The following is a 20,123-nucleotide window of genomic DNA, read 5'->3' on the forward strand; positions in this document are numbered from 1 at the left end:
ATTCGAAGGCCTTAGCTTTGGCGCCACGTGTCGCTGATGATAAATACTTAGAAGTCAATGTAACGTCACTGACTGCTCCAAGTTGTTTCAACGCCCAACATCCGGTTGCGACTCTATTCAGCTAAAAGGAAATTATTTAGTTACCTCTTGAGCAGGTCTTTCAGTGATTGAGCTCAATTTCAGTTATGCCAGGTTTTGATCGCGCTTCTGCGCGCTTCGCAGCATTGTCACTTCCGTCTTTCTGAAAGAGCTGCGTGCTTTCGTTCGAGGCTAGCAGCGACAGAGTATTCCTTTTCTCCGTGTCTGCTTTGACAGTTATATTTTACTTGTGCACCGCACCATTGAATCAGTGTGAAACCCTACCGTTTATGCTCCTGTCGTAACGTCCGTATCCTCCTTCCTCGGCGTCGACAAAAGTAATCTTTAAGGAACGTTTTGTTGCTATAACGAATTCTTCATGCCTTGAGCCATGCGCTACATTCACTTTTCTGCTATTCATAGTTTGGTAAGCATGTGAAGTTCTCGCCATAAGTAGAGAGGCCACGACACGTAAAAAAAGCATCAATCACTGCGATATGCACTAAGGCAGTTGTGACGTTGTCTGCACTCTAAAGGTGCTTCAGAATAGACGGAGACACGTGCCCCAGCAGAGCTCTTGTCTGGCGCCCAGCAACAGCACATTTCCGATGTGGCAATCGCCGGCGCTGAGAAGGTCAGCGCATCGCCTGAAACATGCTGGTACAGAACGGTGTGGATGGCTTGCAACGACCTCATAATGGTCGCCATATTGGTAAGCCAGGACCTCGGTTACAGCCTGACCACTTATCTAATCAGCTTATCGCCATCTTCTGGGTTTGTGCACGGTAAGTTATCTGAGGGCCTCAATTATCGCGCGTATCATGCCCAACATTTAGGAGAGCAGAAAGTTGGGCTAGTTTTTTTTTTCATACCCAACAATTCTGGTCAAAAACGTTTTTGAGCCGGAAACCTTTTATGAACACATTTTTTTCATGTAATGCAAGATTTCACTATAACATTCAATATATCCGCATATCACCCGACGGCAGTCTTGATTTTTTTTTTCGATTAGCGTTTTTGCTGCCGTCAAAAGCGTTCCCCATTGGTTTTCTGCGGCAGTCTTAACTGTTCGATGCGATGGATAGAGACTATTTAAAAGATACATTTTGCTACATATCAGAAGAATGTACCATAGCCTTCAATATTTCCGCGAAAGTATCTTAATATTTTCTAATTTTCTAAACTTTTTGTCGAAATTGTTGAGCATGTATACTTTAAGGTAGTCGGTCCCAAGTGGTTCGATAAATTAAAACGCATACAAAGACGATAACTGTCCTTTCTTTTTGTGCTCTGGTCTTTGTTCTTTGTGCCAGTTTTCGTTTTTCTAGGCTTTAGTACAGGCGCTTTATGGAACACGGAAATGAACATCTGTGTGCCAATTTCGATGGAGGCGAAATTCTAGAGGCCCGTGTACTGTGCGATGTCAGTGAGCGTCAAAGAACCTTAGGCGGTCGAAATTTCCCACGTCTGTGTCGTTTTGGGACGTTAAACCCCCGTAAACCAAAGCAAACTATTCTGGTTTCGCAGCGTAAATGATGTCGTCGAGCAAGGAGCCGCAGGGTGATCCACCGCTGGTGGTGGTGGTCGGCGCGGGAAGTAGTGGCCTGCCGACCATCAAGTCCTGCTTGGAGGAAGGCCTGCGCGTGGTCTGCCTAGAGCGCACGGGTGGTGTGGGAGGTCTTTGGCGCTACACCGAGGCTCCCGTCGAGGGATGCGGCAGCGTGGCCAGAAACACCATGCTCAACAGCTCCAAGGAGTTCTCCGCCTACAGCGATTTCCCGCCGGATGCCGACTGCCCAAACTTCATGCACCACTCAGCCATGCTCGAGTACCTGACGTGAGCGCCCCCTTTTTCGACTCCGCATGCTTCTGAATCCTGTACTTACGATGGCTGCTCGTCTTGAGAGGCGGGCACTTGCAAGATGGGGAAAAAAAAAAAAAAATCAGGAAGGGGGGGGGGGCACTTTGTTGACCTCAAGTGCGGTGAGGCGAAAGCCTTTAGCGCGGTGTTGCTCCTTTTGTCCCTTATGTGTGGTAAATATGACAATTAATTACACAATTGTTTGTGAAACTTAAATGCTGGAGACACTGGAGGGCGCTTGGAAGGCATCCGTCTTATTCGACGCCTTTCTGCAAACACTCTCCCGCGTCCTAGACAAGGAGAACTACGTATGCGTTGGCAGGAAGTAGCGTAGCCATTAGCACGCTCGGCTGCGGAATGGAAGGTTGTTGGTTCGAATGCCATCGTGCACAAAGATTATTTTTTTTGGTCTCACCAGAAAAATCAGAACACCTCTGCTGACAACCTTCTGTCGACAACGATGAGGCATTAAAGGCTTTCGCCTTAATAACAAAGCATATCAGTAATTATGAGAACAAAAGTAACTGCGCAAAAGGACGGGACAAGAGAAATAGAACCACACAGGACAAACGCAGACTGACAACTGATTTATTCCACCTACTCCTCTTTCCTTCAGCAGCAAAGCGCATGCGCACCAACCACAAAAACAAAAAACAGATGCGACACTCATCTCGTGGAATCAAGGAACTCGAACTCCTTGCGGTACAGGTGTACTGAAGCATCGCTAATGCACTTATCAGGCCCTAACCTCGCGATTTCCAAGGCCTCGATAAGTTCTCGTTCTTTCTTATCCCTCGAGCGTCCGATAATCTTAGTCCTATCGAAAAGCGGATTACAATCTCTGTCATCATGCTTGCAAGTGTGACAATGCTTAGGCAGATGCTGCCCCCTTGAATCTTCTAAGGAATTTGCGTGCTCTAATAATCTAATGTTGACGCAGCGGCCAGTTTGCCCTATGTAGAACCTACCACAACTCGGAGGAATCTGGTAAATTACGTTGCATGTACACTGGACGAACTTATTCCTGTGGTTAATGCCACACTCAACCTTCTTTTGCTTATCTTTTCTCGCCAAATTACACAAACGCGACAACTTGCAAGGTGCAGAAAAAATGACGTCAACGCCGAATTTTCCGGCGACTCTCTTGAGGCCGTGCGAGACCCTGTGAACATAGGGCATAACTTCATACTTCCGCCTCTCCTGTGCATCCGCCCCCAGAGGTTTTGAGTTTGGGCGGAAGGACTTCAACAGGGACTCAGCGACAGCCTGAAGAAGGGCCAGCGGAAAACCAGCAGACCTAAGGCGATCAACATGAGCCTCAAAGCTAATCTGAACTTTATGTGGACAGGACTTGGCTAATGAAGCCCTGAGGCAAGTTGATACAATACCCCTCTTGACCAGCTTCGAATGGCACGAGTTAAAGGGTAAGAGTGCCTTTTTCGACCTAGGCATGTACGCCCAGCAGAGGTGGTCAGGATCGTTAAAAAATAATTTTAAATGTAAGAATTGCAAACAAGAGTCTTCAGGAAGTTCAATGGTAAAATTAAAACTCGGAAAGGCTGACTTAAAAGATGCTAAAACCTCCATTGCCACCTGGGCCAAGTCGTCGTTGGGGTCAATATTTAAAAGGATTAAAAAGTCATCCACGTATCGGAAAACTAGAACGATACGGTCGTCAGATAGTACCCGCGATAGCGAGCGGTCAATTTCAGCTAAAAGGATTTCCGATAAAACTGGGGCTACACATGACCCGATGCAAATTCCGCGTTTCTGCACGTAAAATTTTTCCTGAAAACTCACAATCGTTGAAGTAAGATAAACCTTAAGCAATTCCAAAAAACCTTCAACAGAAATACCGCACGCATTCTGGAAAGACACAGCACCAGAACGTTCGATACAGTTCCGGACTGCACTGTACCGCAAGGAGCTCGAGTTCCTTGATTCCACGAGATGAGTGTCGCTTCTGTTTTTTGTTTTTGTGGTTGGTGCGCATGCGCTTTGCTGCTGAAGGAAAGAGGAGTAGGTGGAATAAATCAGTTGTCAGTCTGCGTTTGTCCCGTGTGGTTCTCTTTCTCTTGTCCCGTCCTTTTGCGCAGTTACTTTTGTTCTCATAATGTCGTACCAACTAGCCCCTCACCGCACTCTTCCATATCAGTAACTCTGATTCTTGTGGTGTCAGCCATTGGTGAAAGCTGGATCATTGGAGAGAGGCTGTCTTATAGCCTCTAAACCTTTTTTTCCCCCTGCATTTGCAGGCGAGGAAGAACCATACCCATTTACCACTTGCGCAAGCTTATGTGGCTGATGACTGCACTGAAAGACTGAATCTCCTGCCGACAACAACAGTAAACTTAATCGAAAAGTTTAAACTGCAACTAAGCACCTGTTTAAGACCTATTTCGCTTAATACAGCGCCTGAATTCAGTGTCTTCTGTTTAATATGCATAAGCAGCCCTGAAATAATATTTACTAATGCATTGAGATGAGCTCATCGACAATGCGAAAATACCATGAGCAAACATTTGTGCGCTAGCATTGGCGACTTCCTCACTCTGTCGGTGTCCCATGACTGTAGTTAAGCAGTGTTCAGCAGGACAGCTGCAGTTGCACAGTCACAGTTCCTTACTGTCAGGGCTGCGCGCTCCATTCTTGTCCAATAGACGATATGCGAAATTGCTTGGCGGTCTGGCAACAACGCACCCACAACTTCCGGTTTCCATCTTGGCGCGGTCGAGCTCGTCGGGCTGGTGCATCGCTTGCTATGCGTACTTTCTTCTTGCGAGTGGAATTTCAACAGGCAAGCTTCAGCTGCTGCGTTGTTTTCACAGCTGATCTTTGACCAAATGTAGGTGCTTTCAATAAGCGCCAGCTTACTCCTACCGCGTCCTCAGCTTCGCTTGAAGTCTGGCGCTGATGATCGCAATAATCGGCACTTGGAAGTGGGTTGGAAAGTCGAACCGTGACCGTGTGCTGTTGTCGTTTTAATGCTCGCACTAAAGCACCAGTTCAAGCATCACGCATTATCATGGCTATTTTATTCCCAGGTGGACGCGAATTCATCTGGTAGGGTAGCGAGCGGTTATTTTGCGGTGAGTGCGCACGTGTGTTGACAAACTTCTGTGACAGTGCGAACTTTCGTTCGCGCCGACGCCAGGAGCTTCGTGCATTGCAGTATAATCACACAAGACCCTCGACCAGCTGCGTAATTCGATTCCTTTACTGTAATGTGCATGCGCATCCGCGGTTTTCAACGTCACCGTTTCAGAGCCCGGCGTCGGTTGATTTTCGCCACAATTCGTTGAAACCGCGTCCTGCTTAAGACGCAGTCAGTCGACATTAACAAGAGGAAAGTAGGCATGCACATATAATTCAAAATATTGTAAGCAAAGACGCAGCTTTTTTTTTTCAGATAAGCACTGAGCCAACTGGGCGGCTTGATAGAGAAAGATGCTACAGCTGTAGGTGCACGCACGGACTCGATACGCTGGTCAAGCTGTGTGTGCAGGGGCGAAATTAGCATGTTCGGTTGCTTCCGAAACTTAATTGCTTACTCCCAAACTTGGACAAATGGCTTTGTTGCGAAGCCCGCATATGGTTCTTCGAGTGAACTTATTTCGCCACGGCACGAGCGATTGGCCCGCTCAAAAAAATTACCTTCTCTATTACGTTGTTCAAGTATGCGTCTATATATATTCACGCCCGACCACAGAGTAGATAAATGCACGAAATCGGCTTCTAATTTTGATTAGGGACAACAAAGGCTGTGGTTCTTATCTTAATTTAAACGCAAATCACCTCGAGAGATTTGTCAAAAATCAGCGCAGAAAGCGAAAGCTGCGCACTGATTCGCGTGCTGACACATGATACCTCGCATGGCGTTTTGTGTTACTAAAGCGTTGGGACGGAGTAAAAAAATAGAAAAGCGTAAAGCTGGAACGCACCTAGTTCTGGCACACATCGTAGTGTCTTTTCACAGTGGAGAGGGTAGCGCAACACTGCATCGGCATTTTACTTTTCAAACGAAGCGCAGCCGTTTTAACACAACGCTGGGCAGCGGTTTCGTTTTCTGTACCGTACCAACATGGAGGACTTAGTTCTCGGAGCGCCGAGAGATGGCGCTGCGCATTTCGCATATCGTCTATTGGCCCAAAGGCAAAGCACCGCGGCTTGTGTGAAGAGTTCTTTTCAAGTGTCGCCAGTACGACACGCAAAGAGACCGTAGATTTCGCTGCGTTTCCAGATAAGCCCGCGGCCTTCTAGATAACCCAGATGAGCCAAAAGAGCCAGGTCGGAAGAGACGTGGTAGAGGACAGGCCACATCTGCATTACGAAGAAATGTAGTCAAGGAGGGGTTCACTCACACTGATTCTGGTGATATGTATGGACATGAGGTTATGTTAAATGCATCACCGCTCTACTTGACTCAATGAAACTGGGCATGTACAAGCTGGTCTGTTGATATGTGTAGAGGTGCGTTTTATTTGGCGTCATTATGAACCAAACAGAAAATTAACGTCGTTTATAATCTTTCGTTTTTGCACGAATACGTGCGGCACGGATCAAGCACGCAGCCAAACTACGGAAGCCTCACCGAATGTTGCGCATCGTGCCAAACTCCACCCTTTTTAAGGATGTGTAGGCGCGAGTAATTTTCAAAAGCACATAATTACATAACTTTGGCGTCAACGTGTCTGTACGTCTGGCGACAAAAAGGACAGGTCAGAGATTTCGTGCACCATATCCGCGAAGGTGATTCTCGAACGGTTAAAGTGACTGAGGGAGATGAGACATTATTGGCTAAAGTTGCTCAAATCTGTGATTTTGATAAGGCCTACATTATATATGATGTCGATACAACATTCGTAGCCGTCATCATGTTCAGCACTGGTCAAGAATTTTTTATTTGTTCAGAGCACGTGCGCTGCGGATGATTTATTAAAATTTGTGCGTTTGACATTCGCATTCATGGTTGAAATCAAAGGCTTTTTAAAACGTGTTTAAATATTTCTATTGCAGTGCACCAAAATAGTGTGCGGTACTAAGGGCCACTCCTCCTATTTAAATAGAAAAAAAAACTCACATTTAATGACTGGACCTTTCCACTTATGGCTGAGAAAAATAGATTGCTTCAAGCTTTTAAGTTGTTTGTTGTTAATACAGTGCTCCACAACCGCTTGATGTTGTAACGACCGCTTTTCTATGAAAAGGTGATTGATAACGGTTTATGTTTTAAGTTTCTTCTTTCATGCTTGATAGCTAGAGCTTTCGATAGCATTACCGTTGTGTACCATAACAAATGCTGCACTAAAGAAAGCTTTTCCTCCTTCAAAAACGAACGTAGGTTGTCCTTTTCCTCTCGCCATTATCATTGAGTTCTTTCAAGTAGGCAGCCACTCGCAGTGCCTACTCGAGGGAAAGTTCGCATTAGTATGTTTTCTTTCGCTCTTGTGAAACGTCAGATTGCATGCGGCCTTGAGCTATCTGTTCCACTTATCTGTCTCCGTCTACTCCTACTGTTTGCACATCCACGGCCCTGAGCTGAACAAGCGTCGTATTTCCTCACAACTGCAGATTTCTGTGTTCGTTTCTTTATTCTCTTGCCATTGCGAGGCGTCAAAAGGAGCGTCTAGCAATAAAAAACCTGTTGCTGCGAGATCGCACTTGCTTGGCAAGCACGTCACAGCGGGGATACTGACGTTTGCGCAGCAAATTTCGCGCATACACTGCACCTTCTCTGGCAAAAACCATGTAGCGTGAATGAAGACCCCGTTCAAGCACCTTGCGGACCGTTGCTTTTCGCAAGCATTGCCTGTCACTGAGCCGCATATGCTCGAGACGTGCGGCGTGAACAAACGCAGAGAGTTTATTTAGCGGACTAGTTTCGCAAACTCAAATGCACTCGCCTCAAAGATGTGCTCTTGTGATGGCCTTGGCGAGTGATCGGCCCCCGGGGCGTGTCATACCATTCAATCTCTTAATTCTGGTACGCCTGCTACTACTCGCGCATTTGAGGTCCGTGTGTGCGCTATTCAAACGGCACATAAAGGTATACTATTTGTACACGTCTGGCTGCAGTTTTGACAGCTTATATGCGCCCAGTTGTACCCCTGCTTCCAATTTTGTTGCGTGCAAGGACGTCTGTTTGTTCAGCTTGCAACATCACGACTGCCCGTATGTCTAAGCGCGACTGGGTGGCAGAAGGTCAAGGTCTTCGCGTATGAATTCAGTAAGGTTTCAAGCATAGCGACAACGTTAATTACGTTCCTCAATGCCCGGGTGCACCTCCAGGCAGCGGGGAAATTCAGCGTTTCCTAGAGTTTTGATGTTCCGAAAATTCCCGTAGCCTGCTGTATGTCACTCATGCTACATATTTAGTGCTGTTCACGCAACTATAGTTTAGTGTAGTAAGCGTAGTGGCAGTCTGACTCCGGAGTCGAGTTGAGTTGAGATTGTTTCAAGCTACAGGTGGATTAGTTTTGCGATCTGCCGGCAGTTGCTCCACCGCAGCGACACTTAAATGTTAAATATCATTCCCTACGTAGGGCAGCATGTCAGTGTTTTTTATACACTGGCTAAATTTTCTGCTCTTCATTAACGGGTTTCTCCTATGAAATTTATTGTCCACTCTCTCGTATAAGAATACTGTCACACATACAATGCCAGGCTAAAAACAACATGGCCAGAAAAACATCCTTGTTTTTTGCCCTCCGCAGTGACGAAGAGGAAAAGATAGCGGTATATTTGTGGAATTACAGCTCCCACCTCCATGAGACCATTTTAGAGCCCCAGTCGGAGACCATCACCACAGGGGACACATTCCCCACACGGGTATTCCACGGTGCTACGTCCCATATGGCTCCGTGACATCAGGGCAACATTTCTTTGATGACCGGAGAAGTTAGTGAAAGTGACTTGCTACGATGCTGACGCCGTTTGCTCCAGAAAAAGTCCCTCATTCTGTTATTGTTGATAAAGCACCCTACTGATGCGGCATCTCCAGAGCCGAAGGAGCGTCAGCAAGATTAGTTTGGTTTAGGTTTGGTTTGGTTTATGGGGTTTAACGTCCCAAAGCGACTCAGGCTATGAGGGACGCCGTAGTGGAGGGCTCCGGAAATTTCGACCACCTGGGGTTCTTTAACGTGCACTGACATCGCACAGTACACGGGCCTCTAGAATTTCTCCTCCAAAGAAATTCAACCGCCGCGGCCGGGATGGAACCCGCGTCTCTCGGTTCAGCAGCCGAGCACCATAACCACTCAGCCACCGCGGCGGCCGTCAGCAAGAGCTCCGCGTGTTCAGCCTGTGTCCGCAGTGTGCACTTGCGTGTACCTAGTACGTGCGCACTTTGCGCTTCCTGTCGAAACCATTGCGACGGCATGCTGAAATGCTTCACTTCAACGAACGCCTTTAAAGGGACTATGAAACAAATTAATTGAGATTACGTAAAGATAGGCAATCCATCACTCGTCACCCCAGCGAAAGAATTTTCGAGCTAGCATGAATATTAACGAAGTTATAGACGATTAAAAATCACGCTCCTCCTCTCCCCCCTCAACTCATACACGCGGAGCACCAAAAAAAAATAAAGAAAACAGCTCCGGGACTGGGCTCCGCCCATGAATACGTCATTCGCTGACGTTCGGTTTACGACTTCCGGTTGTCGCACTCCCGAGGAGCAGCGTGCGTCGGCAGCGTCTCTCCGGTCTCGGCGCTTTCTTTGCTCCCGAACTCCCGGCAGAAAGAGGCGGCAGAGGTAAATTGAAAACATATGCGTGAAGGCAATGCCCTAGCCCGCTCTTGCCCGAGGGGGTCGCGCGGCGCCTCGAGCAGACGATTTTCACCGCTACCGGAAGTGTGCCCGTGACGTCGTAGCTGCCGCGGCTCGAGCGAATGACAGCGTGTGGTGGCCTACCGACGTCATGGGACTAGTGACGTCTGTTTTCCCGGTTTTGGTTTCAAAATCGCTCCCTACGAAGACACCAAACGGCCCGCGAATTTTAAAAAACGCAATTTTTAAAAAGCCATAATAAATTGCCGGCTCAGTTCCGAAGACTCATACTTGGTGTCAGTGCTTCTGAGCATAACTTCTAACATTTACAAGCGGCTTTTAATTCTTTTCATGGTCCCTTTAAGATCTTGCCAAACACTAAACACAGGTGATGTGAACTCCGGACGCAGACGACACCAACACTTGAGATCGTGTCTTCTGGCTCCTGTCTCCTCGGGTACACGAGATCTTCAAGGTTCAGAGTCGCACCACAACCTTGAATTCAACCATCCTTGCTCAAACGTTGTGCGCAGTCACTAAGACATATTTATTTCACGTCATTGCAGGCGGTACAGCAAACACTTCGACTTGAACTCACACATACGGTTCAACCACGTGGTCGAGTCCGTGCAGAGAACACCGTCCGAAGACACACACCAGAATGGTGCCAGTGGAGGCAGTAAGCACCACCAGTGGACAGTGTCCGGCCGTGACATGGCAACGGGGAAGGAGTTCTCGCTGGTCGCGGACGCTGTGGTGGTGTGCAGCGGTCACCACGCGGTGCCCAAGTGGCCCGATGTGCCGGGGCTGCGGGACATGTTCAAGGGCCGCGTGGTGCACGCTCACGAGTACCGCAGGGCGTCGGCGTTCGAGGACCGCCGCGTCCTGGTGATCGGCATGGGAAACTCCGGCGGGGACATCGCCGTCGAGCTGAGCTACGTCTGCTCGCAGGTGAGAAGGCACCATGCATGACTACTTGGGCATGACTACTAAGTGAAAGTGTTTTCATCATCATCATCATCAGCAGCAGCAGCAGCAGCAGTAGCAGCAGCAGTCTTATTGTGCCCACTTCTCGGAAAAGGCCTCTCCCATGTCTCTCCAATCAATACTGTCTTTTGACAACTGCGGCCACCGTATTCCCGCAAACTTCTTAATCTCATCCGCCCACCTAACTTTCTTCGCCCCCAGCTAGGCTTGCCTTCTCTTGGAATCTACTCTTTAACAGGAGTAGAATAAAGCTCGAAAGCATGGATTTTGCATACATTCTGGAGAATTCTTGGAGTCTACGCCATCGCGATAATAGTTTATTAGCCACTAGGATATCGTATCATTCAATTTTAATACAAAAATAAATTCTAGCGCTTCTCCGTGTCTAATTTGTGGCAATACATCTTCGCTAGCACCACAGAGTTCACCTGGATAGCAGTACAGGTCCAGGATTGTTTATACAACTGTAAAGATCAGCCTTTACTTTCAAGCACTACTGCTTACATAGCTGCGTTACTACGACGTTGGGTTATCTATGGGCAGCATGTGCTCGAATAGAATAATGAAGATGGGTAATAAGCAGTGGACGTGGAAGAAGTTGATAACCTCGATCATTAAAATGCAGATAGTTGTGTGGGGATTCATTCAAAATGTATTTCTGCAGCAGTTCTATAGAAAGCAGCGCTGTCATTTGTGGCAGGAGCTGTGTCTTCTAATCGTGATAAGAAACAAAAAAATCTGACCATCGCAGGACTTCGAGAATGGCACAAGGCTTTTGTACGTTCTTGAGTATAAAGCGATCTCCTGTCTATACAAAAGATAGGCGTGAGAAGGCTTGGCTATCTATTTTTATACGTAAGGAGCACTGAAGTACTGGCCAACTTTCGTAATATGAGAGGAGGAACTAACTATCTCGAGGTCACACATTATGAAGGCTGAGTAAACTCACTGCAAACGTGGGCTTGCCTTTAGTGCTGCATTTCTGAGAACTGTACAGTGAAACAAAAATAGAAACAAGTAGAAAAGGCGCTCTGCGATCGCTTCTAGTATCATCTAACAATCTATCTAGCTACAGAAGACACAAATAATGCCATGAGCACCTTTCGGCTTTCAGTTTTGAAGTTTAAAGCGCCTTTTATATGTGGTGATGATGACGTGTAATGGTAATATTGCTAGCCTTTGAAGAACTAGTTAGGCATTTTTTTTTTTGCCCGCGGCTAGCACCACAGTTGTTAAGAAATTCAGTGGATTGAATAACAAGCACGCAGCTCTGAAGCAGGTGGGTTCTGTTCAGCAGTAACCTATATTGACACGTACAGGCTTCCACCTGTACCACTGTATACCAAAAAGGTTTCTAAAAGCCCGATGACTTGTTGACATAGTCGCATAACAGGGCACAGATTTTATACTTTGATATTATGAGGTGCTCTGAAAAAGGGTTCATTTAGCTCTCGAAGTCGTCTTTTGGAAAAGTTATGGAAGATATAAGGGAGATTCTCCCTGACCGCAGTGGCACCCAGCAGGGGATGCACGGTGAACCCCGAAGATAACCCTAGGTGGAAGTTATTCTCGTTAAAACGCAATGTACAACTCTTTCATGTTTCAGAGACGTTCATGTATTGCTAAAGGACAACACGAATGGCTATATTGCATTTGGGCACTGAAAATATCTAAATAAATAAAAATAAATATTAGGAAAGAATTATTTGCAGCAATGCCGTTGAAACACGTCCCGAAAGGAAACTACCTTGCAGTACTGCGAGCACTGCAGCTAAATAAGGCAGTCGCATTGAGAGCTTTCTTGTCGATGCCTTTCTTTGCTTTTATATTCTATTTTGCTTCCTTAAAATGCGACGTGGTTAGGAGCCACCGGAAATGCCGTGCTTCTTTAGTTACGCACACAGAGCAGCCTCCTATATGCCAGAATTTTATATCGAGTGCTAAAGGACGTTAGCGGGAGAGAAATAAATTATTTCGTGCTCATTCGGTGTGCTGGTGAGCCGATGAATGGCATGCTGAAGGGATGTGCATCAACGCAGGTCTACATGAGCACCCGTCGGGGGACATGGGTGGCCCCCCGGCTCGCTCCCGGCGGCCTGCCCATGGACGTGACCATGTGCACACGAGCTCTTAACACGGCTCGCTCACTGCTGCCCTTCGACCTCGGGGCTCGGGCTTTCGAGAGGGTCCTCAACGGGCACTTCGATCACAAGATGTACGGCTTGCGGCCCGCTCACCACGCTGTCGACCAGCAGCCCTTCGTCAACGACGTCCTGCCCTCCCGGATACTTACAGGAACGGTGCAGGTAACGCACAATGTTTTCAGCCCTAGTTTTCTTGCCTAATGCTTACCTGAAGCCTTTCAATAGTTAATGGAACTGGCTAGGACACTAGCCCGAGCAGAGATGAGCTTGACCGATCAGAGGTGTATATTTCGATAAACCAATCAATTGGGCAATCTGCCAAACTAACCAGTGAATGATTTAACCTTTTATTGGATTATAAAGGCGGCCTGCTAACTACTTTATGCATGGAACCAACCAGCTGATCAGTAAGAGGAATTGAATAAGTCACTTGGTACCATAATTAGTCAAAAGTTTTGCCAATTCAGATAACCTGCAGACAGCCATTTTGTCGGAAGTGCTTCCCGCAACCCTTTTTAACTCCCATGCAGATTCGTGGAGGCGTGTCCCGGTTCGGCCCAGACTACGTCGAGTTCCGCGACGGTTCCCGGGCCGTCATCGATGACGTCATCGTGGCGACAGGCTACATCAAGCACTACCCGTTCCTGCCGCCCGAGGTGGCGCCCAGCGTGACAGAGGAGCGCGTGGAGCTGTACAAGTTCATCTTCCCCGTGGGGGACCCCAGCGTGGCATTCGTGGGTCTGGTGGATCCCATCGGCGGCTTCTGGCCCGTGGCCGAGATGCAGGCCCGCTACGTGGCTCGCGTGCTGGCCGGCAGGCTGCCCCTGCCGGACATCGAAAGGCAGAGGAAAGAAGCATCACGCAGGGCGTCCTCGCAGCCCATCGACAGCGACCGCTACGCTGCGCAGGTATGCGTTGAAGGCATGACGCTCACGACAAAGCAGCGAAGCGGATATATTATATACTCCACCCGGAGATTGCAGTTGTACCACATCGTTATAAGTGCAGTTCAGTTCATTAGCGTTAAAATCCGCGCAAGATCGTTGCATAACAAACAGAATTAGACTAAATGGGATGACAGTTGTTGCTATCGCACAAAACACCGCTTAAAAAAATGTGGCCACCAGTTAAATCCTGAAAAGCAATCATTTACAGGTTTCAAGAAGCATGATCGGCAGGTAATTATAGGCGATGATGTGGGAAAGAACGTTCCGTGCTTAGCTTCGCGGGGAAAGGAGGAAGAAGAGGGAAAAAACGTGACTGATGAGCACGAGGTCAGGCAGCTTGATAAACTGGTGAATATCGGCCACTGTGATGAGGCGTGCGAGCTGCTGGCTTGACGCAGACTGCGCAGTCTAGGGTCTCTGTAAAAGAAAACAAAAAGATGTGTGAAGCTAGTTCAAATGACGTTGCGGCGACAAAGCGCAAGGCTTTATTAGGAGACCTGGAGATCATTGGGGATCTTGTTTTCAAGTTATTTCACAAAATCCACTGCTCTGTCGGCAAGTCTCATCGTTTAGTGCGGATGTACCAGCGGCTCGTCGCCACCGTACGTCGCGTCGACAGAAACGTCGCTTCAAGCAGTTACCGCTCTATGCCTAGTGGCTCAGTCGTCCCATGAAAACAACAAAAAAAAAAAACGTATGCCACTCGGACCATCGTGTTCTGCTTGTAGCGTACGAGAGCGTAGTTCCTGAGGTGCCACGGCTTTTCGCGACTTGCCGATGAGAAGTGGCAGCCGTCGGTCGCTGTCGTTCATGATCCTGCACCGAACGACGTTAACGCGAAACTTGATGCGCTTTACACGAGTGCAAGCGTCACCTCCAGAGACATACATTTTTGAAGGCCGAATATGGTAAACAGCTTGATCTGCACAGTGCAATTAGATTATCCCGCCTTTACTAGTGCCTTCTCGGCTCGCCCCACACTTTCATATAGCTGAAAAGTATGAGGTGGCTCTCTTCGATCACGGCTCCTGTAGTAAGGGTGAAATATTGGACCTTGGGGCCAGTGCGGTCACTCGAGTTGGTTGCGTCTGAGACTCAGTATTATGAGAATACATAATACATTCTTTGGTGGTAGCGCTGCCCTCGTTCGCAATGAACGTTCGCTATAGCTGCGGCCATTATAAGAGGGCTCGACTCTATATCGTATGTCATGCAATTAGCTTCAAGAAAGGTATGATGGTTCCTTACAACCGCGCCGCTCTTCATAACTACAGCCACGAATATGTATCGAGCAATAAAAAGAAAAAGAAAAAGGAGCCTCCGCCGACATCAGCAGCTATGTTCATAGAAGAATGTGCTGGTATTTTTGTTCAGTTTTGTTCTCTATCGACGTCATTTTAAGAGAAACAGGTTTTCTCGAGAAACTAAAAAAAAGTAAAAAAGTAAAAAAAGTTTTTTACTCACTGCTATCCTCGATTTTTGGTGCACCTCCGCCACTTTCTTAGTCCTGAGAGGAAGGATGAGGCCTTTATTTGATTGGTTGGGAGCTTCGAGATCCTTGCCCAGTCAAGGATGGCCTTTGAGGTTAGCCAACCATCTTTAAAGCTTTTACTATAACCGTTTCGAAATTTGCTTCCCTCTGTTATTACTAGGTAGTACAAACTGATATTTTAGGACATTTACACCACCGATGTTTTTGACAGTTCTTTAAAACTCTGCAGAAAACTTTCATTATACCTGAAGCTTGCCGCATGATTGCCTTATTTGCCTATGTGCCATAAAACTCAACATAGCAGAACATAACACATAAAAACATCATTACTGCCTTAACGAATTCTCTTATTCGGGTAAACGAGGCACTGCTGCTCAGATCAAACAGTGTGCCGCTAGGTTATTTGTGACTGCTTTTTAGACTCGCAGAAACGGCTGAGATGCACTAAATGTGATTACCTGTTCGAGGATATATCCTCCGTTCCTGAAGATTGTCAGTGAACGCAAAAGCTCTCTCTGACAGCGCTGACACGATGCCCTGAAACTTCCCCCGCAGGTCCACTGGATCGCATACATGGACGAACTGGCGGGCCTTATTGGAGTGAAACCGAACCTGAACCGGATGGCAGTCACCGACCCTTCCCTGTACCGGCGCTGCGTCTTCGGGCCCTGCCTGTCGTACCAGTTCCGGCTCGAGGGCCCTCACTCGTGGGAGGGCGCTCGCGAAGCCATACTGGGCTTCCCGAACCGAATAGCCTCGGTGATGACGCCCCTCACGGCCCCCGAAGACAGTCGTCTGCGCAGGGCCACTGCGGGGACTATTGATGTGGTGGCCACTTGCACCGCCATGATAATGCTGGCGTACGTGCTGTCGCTAGCGTTATGAGAGACTCACAGCACGTCCTTTGCTGTTCACTAGTGCTGCTGTTTATTATTCCTCCACACACGGGGCAGTGCGTGTCATTTGGACCAGAGAAACTTTGTCGTATGAAAAGGGACCACCGTGAACGCATGGAAGCGAGAATGTGTCTTTAGTCAAAGCCTGATAATGTCCTCAGCTCCTTGCCGCAGTCGTTCTACTGGTAGAGTCGCCAGTAATGTCAGCGGGGTGAGTACTTTAGATAACACGTCGTTGAATGCAAGTTAACAGGTAAAGTTCGACATACCCTTGACAGTTCCTCTACACGCTAACCTACGTGCCGCTGGAGCACCGGTAACGTGATGTGCTACCCTAACGTTCTTTTGCTTTGCATGAAAATTGAGGCAGCAGCTCCAGAGTTGCAGAGCTTATCGGCGCTTTTGTGCAGCTTAAGAAATCTCGCTGGGGAAAGCTGACAAGTTAGAAAAAACGTGCGTGCCGCATACATGCAATTACGAAGAACCTGAAGAATAACCTGCAAGACATACGCCATCTGCTGGCGCAAGATAAATTTGGTGTTTCATTAATTCACGCGATGTTCAGTTAACAGCGCTAAACGGCGTTTTTTGGATGAATACATAGGAGTGTGTATTAAATTCGTAAACTTTTGTACCCCCGTTGTTTCACTGCGAAGTTGGCCTGCTTTTTTCGAGCTAAGTCGCATCCGGCCTTGTCTCCTTGACGAGGAACATAGAGTATTCTACCAAGGCTTGCAGCACACTTTGTCGTCCTCGTGTCCGTCTTTGCATTCCATTGTAAATGTTCGAGTGAACACCTTCTTATTCGACGTGCAAAAAGTCAGTACGGCAGTAAAACGCGTCGTAGCATTACGATTGTTTTACAACGTGCTCAAATGGTTCGATTATTCTTTGACTTTTATTAGAAGGCTTTCGGGCGATCCTATAAACTTGTGCGTTTTTTTTTCAGTTAAACAAGAAATACCAGCATGGCATTTGAAAAAATAAACGGCACTGTAGGTTAACAATGGCGGCTCCAAAAATTACCATGACATTCTGCTGACAATGATGGCCAAATGACCCACCAGTTATAGTTTTAACACCACGAACAAGAGTATCCCGACAAGGCGTTTCAATGTCATGAAACGTATGAAAAGGCCTGCCTGCCCAGAAATTCATGAAACAAATGCAGTCAGTGTCCATGCGTTGTCCCAAGCAGCATAGGTAGTCGGCCCAGTATTGCAAATGGATGGTTTCACTCTGGTCCTTTGTACAACCGGCCTTTGCGAACACATTTCCAGTATTGGGCCCATCAGCTGTGCTGCTGGGGATGTATCTTCCTTTTGACAATTACTGTTGGCCCTACAGTGCCCACTCTACGCCAGAGCGGCTGTGCAGTCGATGTGCAGCTCAGATAGACTGTTATTGCAAAGGAATAAAATTGCTCACGTTTTCTAAGTTCATAGATGATTCTAAATATATCGATTTGCGTACAAACGTGAACAGTTTGGTTAACTTGTTTCCCCCGTACCGTTCATTGCGGCAACGCCCGGCTGACAAAGTTATATTATTCAGCGTAATACATCGACGCACATCTACACGCTGTATAACGCTGGAAACACGACACTAGTTCTAACTGGTCAAGGCAATTCTGAAAGTGGTGTTTCAAAGTACCCTGCTAAATGACTGTCCTCCCTGAATGCTCTGAAGTCATGTGGCGCCACGCGCAGGCACATTGCAATACTACGCGTCGATGCTGTCGCCTAAATGCCGAGAAAAGCGACCTTGCAGATATATTGATATCGGTGCCAATTTCTCGGAGAATATAACGTGCCGGTAAGTACAACTCTTTCATTGTTCTCTTTGCTGCTGTTCTCGCCTCCGAGAGTAAACACCAAGGTAAGCCACATTGCTTGCTTCACATGAGAGTAATGTTATGCATGCTGTTAGCTGTAGGAGATGAAACATATTTTCCTGAATATGCCATAGCTCAATGTTGATGGGCTGTACAAGAGTATGACCTCTCATCTTTGGCCAGATGATGGCGGCACAAGAACATGGAACTCAGGTGAGCAATACAGGAGAAGCAACGTACAGACAACAGCCCCGTGCACTTACGATGAACACTTCGGCTGCCATTGACATTAATTGCATGGTACTACAGCGCTTTGTTATCTGGAGAGAGTGAGGTCCTTGTTTTAAGTTTTTGGATATCATGGTGTGTCGGTGAGAATTTGTTTCACGCAGCGGTTTTCTAAAGAACAGTAAATGCTAGCCACAGCGAATTGTTTCAAAATTTTCAAACTTATCCTAAAAACACTTTTCTAACATTAGCATGTAAGAAGCGAATCCAAAGTTTGGTGCGTGTCTTTGGAAAAAGCAAGCTTTTTCCGTTCTGTGTTTCATCCCCAAGGTTCTGTTGGTTCGCAGCCATTGGCACAGAAAACAACTCCATCTCAGAATGGTACATGTGAATGCAAAAAAAAAGGAAAATGAAAATAATAAGATATCGCTTTTTCTCCGAGATGGATTCAGCTTACACGGGATCGTTGTATGCAGTCATGTCCATCCGAAAGCAGGAAATGTTTTGAGAAAAATCCTTGGGAAAAAGGTTTCTTGTATATTGTTAAGCAGGCTGCCGGTCACTCTGGTCAGAGCGGTCACATCCTATCACTTGGTGGAGAGCTACTGGAGAAGTTTCTTTAGTGGTTTCATACCTTGACTATGCAAACAGTCTTTCTAGACCTCTTCTACGGCCGTGCAATTTTACCTAGGGTTTACTACCTGTTCATTTTTGTACAGTGGATCAGGTACTGCACAATATGTTGCCATTTACGTTCAGGCGGGATCTGTGGGCACTAGACTCACACAGTCCACTGGTGCCACCTACCGCATAAGCACAATGCGCACCGATACAGCACCGAACAGCGCTGCTTTAACGCTACGTTTTTCGTTCAAATAGCATGCCTGACCAACTAGCCCCTGAGTATACTTTGTTTATGTATATTGTGCTGAACGTGAATCGCTCTACAAAGATCAAGAGGAAGTAAACTCTTATCTCCGACTGTTCGCAATCCGGGAGGTATTCAGAAGCCTGTATTGGGAACAGTTGGAGATAAGAGTTAGTGGATAGTACCTGAGTAATTTGCAATTCGACGATGACATTGCCTTGCTAAGTCGCTCAGGAGATGAACTGCAAAGCATGATCAATGAGTTAGACAGACAGAGCAGAACGGTAGGTCTTAAAATTAACATGCAGAAAACCAAAGTAATGTTCAACAATCTTGCAAGGAAATAGCAGTTCAAAATTTGTAGCGAGGTGTGAAAAGTAGTAAGTGAATATGTTTACTTAGGGCAGGTAGTGACCGCAGATCGGGATCATCAGGGGGAAATAACTAGAAGAATAAAAATGGGCTGGACCGCATGTGGCAGGTTCTCTCAGATCATTAATGGCAGTTTACCAGCATCCCTCAACAGGAAAGTATCCAACAACTGTATCTTACCAGTACTCACCTGTGTGGCAGGAACGGTAACATAACCGCTGCCCCTTAGGGGTACGGAGTGGATTTCAACAGAAGGCAAGCGTATCAGGGGGCGGCAGATAGCTATGTGGGCAGATGAGATTAAAAAGTTTGCGGCGATACGAGGGCCGCAACTGGCAAAGGACACGGTTAATTGGAAGAACATGGGAGAGGCCTTTGCCCTGCAGTGGGTGGGGTTAGGCTGCTAATGATGATAATGAAGCACAAAAATTTTTTGATCGATTAAACGTAAATATATTCACGGTGCCTCACATGCTAAACGAACGGGACACAAAAAAGAGAACGAAAAATGGCTGTACGGAAGAACAGGTCAGGCAATTTTTTGATGACTAAATTTGTACAGCGCCAAAAAAGTAGGACAATTGCAGTGCAGGTCATGGTCTGTCCTTAACTGTCCTTGTACATCTGCGTGTAGTTCAGCTAGCCTAG

The 20,123-nt window shown here is 47.0% G+C and overlaps 1 protein-coding gene across 1 annotated transcript; it reads left to right on the forward strand.

The window, feature by feature from the left end:
• Nucleotides 1–1,610: 1,610 nt before the first annotated feature.
• LOC149370662 (flavin-containing monooxygenase 5-like) lies at nt 1,611–17,513 on the forward strand. The gene is made up of 5 exons (XM_089583915.1): nt 1,611–1,915; nt 10,274–10,658; nt 12,734–13,000; nt 13,369–13,746; nt 15,833–17,513. Exons 1-5 carry the CDS (start codon nt 1,611–1,613, stop codon nt 16,160–16,162), a joined length of 1,665 nt encoding a protein of 554 aa, XP_089440041.1. The 3' UTR covers nt 16,163–17,513.
• The last annotated feature ends 2,610 nt before the right edge of the window (nt 17,514–20,123 follow it).

This window comes from Amblyomma mixtum, chromosome 1 (assembly GCF_055824585.1).
Source record: "Amblyomma mixtum isolate Tamu chromosome 1, ASM5582458v1, whole genome shotgun sequence".
In the NCBI taxonomy this organism is placed as follows: domain Eukaryota; kingdom Metazoa; phylum Arthropoda; class Arachnida; order Ixodida; family Ixodidae; genus Amblyomma; species Amblyomma mixtum.